Raw genomic sequence first — 13,221 nt, forward strand, 5'->3', positions numbered from 1 at the left:
CAGCACTGGTGTGTATACATAAGGATTTGTAAACTGCAAAACTCAAAGCATTTATTCTGTATGACTGCTGTTCTATAACAGAAGTACAGACCATTTATACATTTTAAACTTATAAAACAAATATAAAAGAAGCCAATATTTGCACTTGTCACTCCTCCTATAACTGTACAACATCTTTAAGAGTCCCAAAACTACTCTGTCGCCCTCTGAAGATGGTTGCAAGTCACTCTGAAGCAGCGGTGATCCACAGCCATGGCTGCTAAAGACTGCGATGACAAGAGACGGTGTTCTCAAGTCTATAACGTACACCAAATGGCAATAGTGAAGAAATCACTTTGAAAATTTCCCCTTTTTCTTTCCGTTCTTCTTGAGCTTCTTGTTGGGCCATTGATCCTGTTTGTTCATACCTGCCAGCTTCCTCTTCTTGTCACTATGAAGGACAGTGGTTGTGAAAGATGAGTAGAGAACCAAGCCAGATCACCAAGATGTCTGAAACATTAATCACACAGCTGGAAGAGCATCAAATGACACTTATTGCCCTACCTTTTTATGCTGACCACTGCCGTGTGGCCCGCCTTCAACACCTCATCCCACTCTTCATCATCTCCCCGGATCATGTATCTGCAATCAAGTATGACGCTAACATCACTAGACATATCCCAATTAAGTCAGTAAAATTCCAGTTCCTGAGAGCTACTTACAGGCTACTGTAGTCATCTAAATAAAACAGCTTCAGCAGCTGTAAATAATTAGCAATTATTAGGAAAACATGTTAAACATGTAAATCTTTGTGAAAAATATTATTGTTGACACATATGCTAGCTCAGAATGGTACTGGGGTGGCTCCAGTAAACATATTTATAATAAAAAAAAAAAAAAAAAATTCAAGCTGACAAAATGATTTGAAGACTGGCAACTGCAGTAAATTACATCAACCACTTTTCCTACCATGGGGTAACACCCCCACAGACTGACTCACTGTGTAAGATTCATTTCTTTGATCTTCTCCATCTCCTTCTTGTGCTTCTCCTGGAACTCCTTAGCTGCCTCATCCTGACAGCAGAATGGAAGGACTTCACTTGCGTTCACTCGTGCATTTGAACAGTTATTCCTGGATGGGTCATCTTGGACTCTATTTCAACAGTTACGAAAGCTTTTTGTAGTAGTTCACCCCTTTAGTAGTTCAGTACCTACCAAATCATCGCCAAGTGAACGGATTGTTGGTTCCATGGTGACGTCTTTAGGTGCTACCATGTCTGCTTCAACTGCCTTCTCCTGGACATTGGTGAAAAACTTCAATGGAGAAGAAAACAGAGGATAATTTAGCCCAGTCCCATGTTCTTTCACAACAAAATTTAAGTCAAACAGTAATCCTGACATAAGGAAAAAGCACCAATGGTTATAACTTTTAAACATGTGGTAAAGCTAGATGCAGTTTGTCCTCTCTCTTCTGGGGTATAAAGGTTGCTTCAGGTGTTTCCTTACCTGTACCACCTTGCGGACAAGCCGGTTGAAGAGGCCCATGAGCTGGCTACAGGGCAGTTCAATCTCCTGCTCAAGCTGTTCTACGGTTTTGTGCTGCAGTCCAACACCCAACAGTAGAGCCTAGAACCAGTAATGTGTTAGTACTCATAAGCCCCACTGCTGACAACATGAAAGAGCAAAAGGTAATGGTTATTCGGGGGTGGGTGGGTGGTACTTACACACTGCGCCGCAGAGAGTGAAACATCCCCCAGCTGCTTGAGGAAGAATATCCTGGCGATGCCAGGGATCATGTCCATGATGAGATGGTAGTCCACCATGTTTCTTGAGTACATCTCAAGCCTTTTTAGGTCATAGGGGCTGAACTGAGCCACCAGCTGCAACTGGGTGAGTGCTAATGAGGGCAGAGGCATGGATCTTTGTTATGCCTCAAGAAAAGATGGCTTGTGTATGCCTAAGAAAAGCACTGTGGATACTGACCTGGTACTGCATCATCCTTGACATTCTTGTTCTGCAGGATGTTGAGAGCCTGACTTGGGGAGAAGCTGCTGAACTGATAGGACAGCAGAGAGAGGAAGCGCCGGCGGAAGTCTAAATGGGATGAAAGTCCTTGGTGTTTGCACTCTGATTAAGACTGAACTGAGAAGCCAGGCCACAGGATCTTTGAAGGAAACATACCCTTCCAGTAGGCAGAGAGCCACTGGCCCTGTGCTGTAGACTCCTCCATATTGAGCTCTTTCAGCATTACACATGAATGCTCCCCAGTCAGGTCATTCTGTGAAATAAACATCAACCATCTAGTATGTAACAGCAAATATGAAATTCCAGTCAACAGGGACCGACAATTTATAGCTTGTAAAGACAGCTCTTTGCCATGTCACTTTTTCTTTTTTAAAAAACACAAAATGCAGCAACTTTAATAAAAGAGATTAATTAGTACATAAATGGTTAAAACTTACAGGGGTTTGTCTTAAATAAACTGGGATGAAACCTGCTCTCTTCCAGAACCTGTGAAATAAAAGGATGTACGTATGAGGTGACTGATGTATGAGAAATGAAATGATGCCAAAATCTTAACTTGGCCATGCTGGTGTATCCAGGCACGGTTCTAAGAAGCACTCACTTGAGCAACTGCGCTGTGAGACCATAGGAAACGCCGAGGTAGTCGAGCCGCTCCGCAGGCCTCTCGTTCAGCTTCAGCAGAAGTGGGGGAAGGTCCTTCCTCGGCTTTACCACCTCCTCCAGAAGACTGACTGCCTGCCCAATGGTACAGTCACTTGCTCATACAAAGCAGTACATCAGCTCATCACTGTACAAACAAAACTGGGACCCAAAAAAAAGAGTTAATACTTGTTCGTAAAGCCAGAAGCACATTTACAACTAAATCACAATGATTAAAATCTTAATACTAACATCCCTTAATGTGTTCACTGCTTATGTTCTGTAAAACCTCAAATACAGCAATAATAAAGAAAAAAAAAAACTAATATTTCTCCAGTTTAAGATGGATTAAAATTAATTTAAAATGCCTGAAAATAAAAAGATGCCTCCTAAAACTGATCACATTTACTCTGCAACTATCAGAATGTTCAGAAAATATGTTAAGAAAAACATTTTATATTTGTTAAATTGTATAACTGTACATTCAGAAAACAAAGACCCAGTGTATTTCTAAACCTGCTTTCCCCATTCCTTTCTTATTTCCAAAATGTTCAGACTGTTGACTTAAAAAAAAAAAAAAACCTCTTCTGAAATGCTGCACAAAATGACACCACATGCTACCACTTCAGTCCTGCAAATTTAAAGTAATGACGTGTCAATGAGGCATTTAGGATCTGTGTGTTTGGCCACGCAAAACATTTGTGACATACCGCAGATTAATATGCTCCACTCCAAACACCTACCTCACTGCTGACTGTGGTGATCTCGCTGGAAACTTGCTGCACAGCCTCATCCAGGACAGGAAACTGGCCTTCATAGTACATCTGCAGAAGCTGCATGGCACGTGACCCATAACCCATCTGCAATGTGAAGGAGTCATCGTTAACAGTTTTAAAGAGCCCCAATACTGATCTGTGATTCAAAAATAACGAAAGTTAACCATTTCTTCCAAAGTAGCCCCATTCCGCCTGTTTGGAGAGCATACCCCTTGGTAGTCAGGATTCACAGCGATGCGCACCACCCTCCCGCCGGAGAGGCTGCCAAAATCATGGTCTTGGAACTACAGAAAGGAACACGGTAACTGATGGTTTCCACCAGCAATATCACAAAAGGCCAAAGCCAGCAGGACTGCAAGTATTCATTGCTGGCTCACAATCACATACAGGTTGAAAGACAATCATTGCAGGCTTTTCCAACTTCTCCCATCATTCTCAACTCTACCTGTTCTGACACAGTCCAGGGGATGAGGTCTCCGGCAGCCTTCTTCCCTCGAGAAAGGCTGTTCAGGATAGACTGACGAGAGATCTCCCCCTCCAGACAAACCTGGGACAGGAGGAAGAGAAGACCTTCAATGGGTCTTGTGGGCTACAGCTGCCTAACACCCTGAGAACGCCAAAGATGTTCCCACCTGTAAGACTGCTAGGACTTCTGGCAAGGAATTTTGTGTAGGAGGAACAGGAGGCAGAAGACAAAACAGGTGATGTGCAGGGGCATCAGAGAGCATCTGAAGGTCATTTGGAGAATTCTGAAATCAGGAGAGTATCAGATGTTATTATCGATTCCTTCACCTGATGCTTTTCTCCATAGCCACCTGCAATGTTTGCTTTATCAGGCCATCTCAGCTGTTCCACTTTTACATTAAATGCAAACATAACATGTGGGTCTCAGACCAAAAAGGACCTGATTTACACAAACAAGGGGGAGATGAAGCTCAAGTTTCCTAGCTGCCATTAAACTCCTACCCACAAAAATGGGGTCCTGAGCAGCCCTTACCTTGTAGTGTGATGCCACATACAGTGCCATGAGCCGCTGTAGGAAGGCTTCTGAAGCTTTGTGGTAGCAGAACAACGTGTCTCTGTTCACATAGTATCTACGTCAGGGAGTGCTGAGAAACACAACCACTACAGTTTGACTACAGATCAACGTAAAAGGTTCTAAACAAGGACTGTCATGCAGTAGGGTGTAGAAGGATACAGGTCACAGGTCTGGGGCAGGGGACACCCAGAGATGAGCCGTGGAACACTGAGGCAGTCCAGGCACAGCAGGTCATTCAGCCACTTCTCCACGGGATCACCGGGTGCATATCGGATCGACTCATGGAGGGACACCTCGTGGAGGGTGCGTGCTACAAGAAAAAGCAGTTGTCAGAGTGCAACTGATCTTACATACACAGACAACATGAGCGGAGGGCAGGTCTGGGTACCTGCAGCCAGGCGGGCTGTATTAGTGTTCCTGTTCTCCGCAGTCGTGCTCTGCTGGCTGTCAGCACTCTGTGTGCGCAGCTGCTGGATGAGCTTCAGCGAGAGTGAGCGTCCTGTTCCCTCGTACCTGTGCGAAGAAGTCAGGGAAAATACTAGTTATGTGGGCACCGCTGTTGAGCATTCATCCAGTAACTCCCCACTCCAGACATAATCTGAATGCTACTGACCCATTGATGGTGGAGGCCATGAACACCAGGTATGGACCCAGCAGCTTCTTCACCAGTGGGAGTGGGATGGCAGCTGCCTCATCAATCACCAGCAGCTCTGCCTGGCCCAGCTTCACGGCATCGCCAGGGTGGATGTACTGAAGGTCACGAGTAACAATCAGTGTGAACAGCAACCTTCAGGCTAAAACAGTTCAGCACACTGCTTTCAGCTGATGTGGAGAAAAGTCTGCTTCTTCCAATAGATTCAGCTGCATCTTTACCACCAAGTCCACATGTAAATGATCAGCAGCAAAGCGTTAAACCGACTAAGAATACCGTTGCCGTGGAAACAGCCCCACCTCCAGCCTTGGCTCTTACCTGAATAGTCTGCCGATGCTCTTTGAAGATGTTGACTCGGACCACTGCTTTATTAAACTCAGGATTCAGGGACTGGATGATTTCATAGTCCAGATGCTCCTGGAAACGAATGGAGTGCATTAAATAAATTTTTTGCCCTTTTTCTGGCAAAAGCTTAAGAACACTCATTTCAAAGCCACAAGGTGGCACAGTGATTAAAGACATGCACTTTTAAGTTTGATAATTACAGGTCAGAGGGCAGCCGATGCCATAAAAGATAGAGCTCCTGTCTTTGAATCCGAAGGTCACAGGTTTGAATCCCACCAACTATTGTAGTACCCTTAAGCAAGGCACTTACCATATTTCTCCTAATTATCGCGCCCGGGAGCGTTGCAAATTACAGGCAGGGCACGTCTATTTGAGGCCTGATTGTGCAAATTATGAAGTTTGCCTAATTCTCCCTAGCATGTAGCACGTGGTAACCATGCAGCCTAAGTGACGTCATTTGGTAAACGCGGGTTAAATCTGGCGAGCAAAAAGTCGTACACAGCTGCTTTTAAGTTGAAGGTTATTGCAGCTGCTGAAGAAAAAGGAAAACATTTCGCCGCACAAGCTTTCAATGTTCACCGTCGGCGAGTGCAAGACTGGTGCCGGAACAAGACGCGATTACAAAACACACCTAAATCTGAGAAGAGAAAAATCGGGAGCTGGTCGGCCCATCAGATATGAAGATATTGAAACTGCTCTGATAAACTGGTTTGAGGAACGACATCAATGTGGGGTTCGAGTCACTGGCAAATCCTTGCGGCACAAGGCTTTGAGATTGTGCCATGAAAACGGCAGCCAGTCATTTAAGGCTTCTAATGGCTGGTATCGACGCTTCAAGAAACGTCATAACACTGTGTTCCGGCGAACTACTCATGTATCCCAACACGCCGTAGACATCACTGACGACCGCGTGGATCACTTCTTGCGTTTTGTTACACGGATGGAGAGATACTTAATATGGATGAAACGCCAGTCTGGTTCGAGATGCCAGGCAAAAGTACTCTGACCACAAAAGGATCGAGTGAAGTGTGCGTGACTTCCACTGGCCACAAAAAGGAGAAGCTGACCGTTACCTTGGCAGCATACGCCGATGGCACTAAGCTGGCACCGCTCATGCGCTTACCAGGAGTATGACCACCTCCAAAGGATGCTGTTCCCAGCGGTGTGCAAATATACGTGTGGAGCCGGTAAAAAGTCTTGGGCTAACAAAGAAAGCATAAAGTTCTGACTGAGTAAGCTCTGTGGTGTAAACAGGCGGCGGCGGCTCCTCGTATGGGATGCATTTAGAGGACACGTCACCAGTGACGTCAAGACTCTTGCGAAGACGCGGTACAACTCCGACATGGCCGTAATTCCTGGCGGGTGTACACGTAAACTTCAACCGACGGACGTTTCCTGGAATCGCCCTTTTAAGGCCAAGTTGTCCGAGTTATATGACAAATGGCTGTTCAGCGGACCCGTCGACAAGACGAAGCATGGCAACAGGAAACCCCCTTCCAAGGCACTGTTGCTTCCATGGATCAGAGTTGTGGGTGGCGATCACTCCTGAGGTCATCTGAAAATCCTTTAAGAAATGTGGAATTACGGTTGCTCTGGATGGGACAGAAGACCACTTGTTCCAGGCCAAGAGTGAGACTGAGGATCAGCCGTTTGAGGGGTTCAGTGAGATTCAGGTCGGTGAGCAGGTTAGTTTTATATTACGTAAGTTTGATAGTTTTATTGTTACTGGAGGTCACTACACTTTTCAAAAAAACACTGTTAATTTTCATTCTTTCTTTGTTGTGTATTTCCAGGTTTTGGAGAATGTCGTACCAAGTACCAGTCAGGAGATGGAGCTGTCCGAGTCCGACGGCGATATTGGTACCGACGACGACAGCAGTGAACACAGCACCGACGTTGACAGCGACGAACATTAGGTGTAGGAGCCCGCATCGATTTTTTGGCCAGACAGCTTGAAATCCGTTGTAGTTGTTAAAAAGAAAACTGTTCTCTAAATTAAGGTTTAATCATTGATCGTTTTCAAGAAGCTAAAGTTTTACGTATACGTGCACAAGGATATTAAAAATCAACATAATCAGCAGAAAAATATCAGCCGCGCCCTGGCTTATCGGGTGGGGGCGCTACTATTAGAGCGGGAGCGTCAAATAGGAGAAATACGGTACCCTAAATTGTTCCAGTAAAAATTATCCAGCTGTGTAAATGAGTAAATAATTCTAGACAGCTAACAGTGTAAGATAAATGTACATTTCCACAACAGCGTGCAACAATACCTTTGAGCATGTTGAGGAAAAAGCTTAATGCACAAACCTGGTACTGTAGAGCATCAAAGCCTTTAAAGACGAACTCGAAGAGCGTGTGCAGGTTGTCTGGGCTCGGGGATGTCACAAAGATGTTGGAGTAGCTGTTGCGAGGAAGGGGAAATTGTTAACCGGTGATTGTGTCAGCGGATCCATTGCCATTCTTCTGCCCATTCAGGACAGCAGGTGTCATACCCGAATGCCACAGCCCCGGCAACAGCCAGGCCCAGCGCAGCAGACTTGCCCCGACCCCTGGCTGCAGTTAGGGCTACAGTGCTCCGAAGGGTCTTCTCTGAAATGGCCTCGATGAACTTGAGTACCGCCTTGGCCTGGAGCACAGAGACACGGAGAGCACTGTATTCGTCAGACAGACACAATGCCAGCAAGTGGACCACAATTCAGTTAATTAATGAAATACCGCTCGTGACATTATAACGATCCCAATCAAAGGACACACTGGTTCACATGGCATTCACTGGTCTCCTACCTGATCTAGGGTCTTACAGCTGTCCACAAGTACCCCCACCGGCTGCGTGTCCTGAAGGGACTCTTTCAGTTCTTTCAGCTCCAGCTCCCGTGGAGGCAAACTGTCCTCCTGCAGAGTGGGGAGAAGAGCACAAATACACATGAAAGAAACACCCCATGCACATCAGCTGCTGCAATGCTTCATCATTCCACAAAGGGCCTCTTAAGCCACCTCTGACATGCATGAATCACTTTACACATACTAGGTCACTTTGGTTTTAATCACTTGATCTGCTGCATTGCTAGGCTCTACCTGAGTCTTTGGTGGGACCGGTTTGATGCTGGCAATGTGGCTGGAGATGGGCAGGATGTTAAGCTGGTCGTCAATGGCAACACATGTCTTGCAGGAGGCCAAGGACAAGATGAACCTGGGAACAGGATACAAATAAACTGAAAAAGATGTAGGAGATGTGGTTCTTGCTGAGGTGGAGGAAGCTCAACAAAAGCAGCGTGCTGGCAGACACCAAGCTAGCCGTCTCCCTAGTCTGGTTAGCACAGGGTTACACGCACCTGCCCACGGGCCTCCTGAACACGTAGTGACTTTGTAACGCCTACAATACTCAGCTGAAAACTTGCATGTAGTTAAACAGATTCAATAGCGCTGCTTAACGCTGCAACATCCCGAACAATCTCACTCCAGGAAAGAAATTGCTTACATAAAATTTACTCATTTAGCTGATGCTTTTCTCCCATTTTTATGGAACAATTCAGGATAAGTACCTCGATCAAGCGTACTACAGTAAGAAGAGGAATTCAAACCAGAGTTCTTTGAACCCAAAGGCAGCAGCTATCACTACTACACCACTTGCTGCCCAGCTTAATCCTGAAAAGGCTAATTATCCTACCAAGTCTGTTGTACTTCACATTTTAGATGGGTTGCAATTTTTGACAGGCTCACAGACATGAAACTTGCCTCTCGTTGAACCGCCCGACAACGTCTTGGTGGGCTTCAGTCCTGTACCGTGCATGAACGTCCTGGAGCAGAGAGAAATGACAGCATTTGTTTTTTTTATTACCTGTCATTTAGCTCACACTTGTCCAAGGTGACTTACAGTGTTACATAATCAGCCTTACTATGATTCAATCACTGGTACAGCAGCATATTCTTACTATTCACGTGAAGTACTTTGATCGGGGTACTACAGTAAGAAAGATCTTTTGATTATAAGACAACAGCCTTAATCACTAGGCCACCTAATGCCCCAGTAGGAAATCAAACTCATTTCTCCCTAAAATAAAGTCCGCAGCACCAAACTAGACAGAGAAAGCCAGAGCAATGTACCATTGTCATTGTGTAAAGCTGCTTCAGGGAGTTCATGGTCCGCAGCAGAATGACCACGAGCCCCCCCCCCTCCACTGTCTCGATGGTACGTGCCAGGAGATTGGGAGTCAGAGCTTCAAAGTCCTTCAAAAAACACATCCAGGAGAAGTGAGCACGAGAATCTCGCGCGAAATCCGACAGATGAGTCGCGTATCGGGTCCCATTTCGGCTCAGTCACCTGCAGGACGCACATGCCATACGTATTGCCCAGGATCTTGTGCGTCTCCTTGTAGTAGCAGTAGCGGATGTTGGTGGCAGCGATGAACAGCTCAAAAGGGTCATCCTCCTTCAGGTTCAGGGTGCCGGACTTGATCTTCTTCTGCAGCCGCCGCATCCGCTTCTTTCGGTTGCTGTTCGTGACCAATAAAAGAGCACGTTGGCATCGCACATCGTGAAAAACAAAACCACAAACGGCGAGACGCCGACATTCGCATGTGTTGATCTGCTCAGAGCGAACCTACTTGCTGAACCCAAGTTCTTTCTTGTAGCACCACAGAACAGACGGTCGAGCTTTCACCGAGGCTTTGGACAACATGTGGTGAAGGATGACGACCTGAGGAGAACACAAACAGTAATACTTAATTAGCTGCTGCCTTTGGCCGGCGAGTCCGACACAGTTCAGTTTTGTAAAACAGACGCACAAGGTAACTGTGACATGATCACAAGCCAGGGTTAAATTTGACTTTGTAGCTTTAAGATCAACCCAAAACAGTAATAAACAATAATTTCATTTAAAAAAAAAAAAAAAAAAAAAAAACACGGAAATGGACAACAGCCTAAATGTGCCAAGTCAAGATGTCACAAATGATCAGATGTTGACAACAAAGTGACACAGTGAAAGAGCAAGGAGACATCACATGTATTGTGGTAACTCACACTCTCAGTACCCATGTCACAAGGTTCACTTGATATACACACCTGTGACACACATTGATGACATTTACATTTATTCAGTTTGGCAACACCTTTGCTCCAGGTGACTTACGCTTACAGCATTTGATATTCAGAATCAGAATCAGAACGAGCTTTATTGCCAAGTATGTTCGCACATACAAGGAATTTGTCTTGGTGACAGGAACTACCACAGCACAGACAGAATGACAGTGACAAGACACAGATGAGAAGATAGAGTATGTGAGCAAGGGATAAAAAATATTTAAAAAATATAATATAAAGTACCCAATATACAAAAATAGTCGCTAGATACAAATGCAAGGGAGTGTAAGAGAAATGTGATAAATAGTTATAAATATAAATAGCATTATGTATTGCACGGTTTACTCTCTAGGGGAGAGATTTAGGTGCTCATGAGGTAGATGGCCTGAGGAAAGAAACTTTTCTTATGCCTGGCTGTCCTGGTGCACAGTGCTCTGTAGCGCCGGCCAGATGGCAAGGGTTCGAAGAGGAAGTGGCCTGGGTGTGAGGGGTCTAGAATGATTTTGCTCGCCCTTTTACTGACTCTGGACGAGTGCAGTTCTTGGAGAGCTGGGGGGGATGTGCCGATGATTCTTCCAGCAGTCCGAACTATCCGCTGCAGTCTTCTGATGTCTGACTTCGTAGCTGAGCCGAACCAGACAGTTATAGAGGTGCAGAGGACGGACTCAATGACTGCAGAGTAGAATTGCAGCAGTAGCTCCTGTGGCAGGTTGAACTTCCTCAGCTGACGAAGGAAGTACAACCTCTGCTGGGCCTTCTTCACAATGGAGTCTATGTGGGGCTCCCACTTCAGGTCCTGTGAGATGGTGGTGCCTAGGAACCTGAATGACTCCACTGTTGCCACAGTGCTGTTCATGATGGTGAGTGGGGATAATGCTGAGGTGTTTCTCCTGAAGTCTACGATCATCTCCACTGTTTTGAGCGTGTTCAGCTCCAGGTTGTTATGACTGCACCAGACAGCCAGCTCTTGGACCTCCTGTCTATAGGCAGACTCGTTCACCCATCTATATAGTTTATTTTTTGCTGCAAGAGTTTGGCGAAAACACTTCGATTAAGGGTACTTAGGGTGCGGCTGAAAGGATGCTTTTGGCAGCACAGCGGGCAGCGCTGTTGTCTCACAGCGCCGCGGTGGTGCGAGAGGACGTGGGTTCGATCCCCGCTCAGTGTGGAGTTTTGCATGTTCTCCCCGTGTCTGCGTGGGTTTCCTCTGGGTGCTCTGGTTTCCTCCCACAGCCCAAAGACATGCTGTTCCGCTTCCCCATAGTGTGTGAGTGACAGAGAGAGCGTGTTTCACGTTTCACTGATTTATGGATAAGTGACAGATTGTAAGTAGTGTATCTAGCAGTGTAAGTCACCTTGGTGAATAAGGAGTGTGGGCTAGTAACATTAGTATCCATAAGCTGCTGGAGAAAAGCATCTGCTAAGTGAATAAATGTAAAATGTGCTGCAGAAGGAGAGAGGGGTTCAATTCAAATCCCCAATGCGACACTATAACCACTAGGCCACCTGCAGGCTTTGGATAAGCTCGACAACACACACACACACACACACACACACACACACACACACACACACACACACACACACACACACAGTGCTCACCTGGTCTCTGCCGTGGTCCCCAACCACCACAAACAGGGAGCGATGCTTCAGTGCCACGCCGTTCTCAATCTGCACCCTGATCCGATTGTCCACCTTCTTCCGAAACGTCGACATGATGATGCCTAACAAAACACAGTCTCTGAGGCTCAGATACTTATCATTTACACACTTACCCGTCAGCATGCTGCTATTGCTAATAAAAGACAATTACCTTGTGTAGCCGCAATGACCTCACGATGCTAATTTCTTCATGCACAGAGACAGATGCTGGAGAAACTATGTATCAGTAACTCCTAATTTCGTCTCAGGCAAGTCGGTGCGAAACTCACGTGGAGTGACATAATTCATTGCGCCGGAACCCAAGGATGGACCGATAGGCTGTCCTACGTGATTGCCTGAAATATTACAATTTTTCAATTCACGTGAATTGTTCCCCAAAACTGGATGGGAGATGCACTAAAATATGCCACGCATTTTATAGTATAATTATGTCTTAGAGGTGTTATACTAAAACTTCACTTTGTTACTTAACCAATTAGCATGTAGCTCGCGTGCGAGTCTTCGAAGAGAATCGGTACCCGAAAATGACGAAACGTCCGGTTTCCTCTTGATTGGCTGGAAGTGACGTAACTATTCCGGAGACAGCGTTTTGCAGTTTCAAACCGGATGTTATCGGTGTCTTGAGTTTACCTAAATTTATACAATTTTGCATAATCTATGATGTCTGAAAATCGTATTTTTATCTGGATTTAGTCCGCAAAATCAATAGTTCAATCTCTTAGATTTATCAAAACAGATCTAAGACATGAATTACGGTTTACTAAGAGTTGTCACTTGACTTGGTTTCTGGTCAGTGTCAGTGATATGTTAAACTATTTAAAAAGTTTATTAAACTTTTTTTTAAATTAAACTACTGAAATAGCTGTTCTTTGCTTCACTGTGTTAAAGTTAATACTGAAAACAAAAAATATTATGGTCAAGATATTAGAAACCTGCTGCCTGAGCATCCATTTGTGGTAACAAACTCTCCCCTGGACCATTATAACAGAGTTGAAATAATATTAAAGGTACAACTTATTACGTTG

General features: G+C 45.2%; 1 protein-coding gene across 1 annotated transcript; it reads right to left on the bottom strand.

Moving 5' to 3' along the window:
• Positions 1-13: 13 nt before the first annotated feature.
• nat10 (N-acetyltransferase 10) lies at positions 14-12,695 on the bottom strand. Its single transcript, XM_018760829.2, has 29 exons — positions 12,348-12,695; positions 12,137-12,258; positions 10,060-10,151; positions 9,777-9,948; positions 9,560-9,682; positions 9,191-9,252; positions 8,531-8,645; positions 8,240-8,347; positions 7,948-8,081; positions 7,763-7,856; positions 5,429-5,527; positions 5,072-5,208; positions 4,847-4,971; positions 4,618-4,768; positions 4,417-4,513; positions 4,052-4,168; positions 3,865-3,966; positions 3,629-3,703; positions 3,387-3,503; positions 2,606-2,739; positions 2,442-2,490; positions 2,161-2,257; positions 1,963-2,073; positions 1,704-1,876; positions 1,486-1,605; positions 1,195-1,293; positions 980-1,053; positions 544-621; positions 14-430 (listed from the first exon to the last, which is right to left on the bottom strand). The coding sequence occupies exons 2-29, from the start codon at positions 12,248-12,250 to the stop codon at positions 331-333; spliced, it is 3,069 nt and encodes a 1,022-aa protein (XP_018616345.1). The 5' UTR covers positions 12,251-12,258; positions 12,348-12,695; the 3' UTR covers positions 14-330.
• Between the last annotated feature and the right edge of the window lie 526 nt (positions 12,696-13,221).

Source organism: Scleropages formosus, chromosome 2, assembly GCF_900964775.1.
Source record: "Scleropages formosus chromosome 2, fSclFor1.1, whole genome shotgun sequence".
In the NCBI taxonomy this organism is placed as follows: domain Eukaryota; kingdom Metazoa; phylum Chordata; class Actinopteri; order Osteoglossiformes; family Osteoglossidae; genus Scleropages; species Scleropages formosus.

Coding starts and splice junctions, on each gene's coding strand:
- nat10 (XM_018760829.2), bottom strand. CDS start 12,250: ATGTCGACGTTTCGGAAGAAGGTGGACAATCGGATCAGGGTGCAGATT. Junction 2,258..2,441: donor TTTATTTAAGACAAACCCCT/GTAAGTTTTAAC, acceptor TTTATTTCACAG/AATGACCTGACTGGGGAGCA. Junction 622..979: donor AAAGAAATGAATCTTACACA/GTGAGTCAGTCT, acceptor ACTTGATTGCAG/ATACATGATCCGGGGAGATG.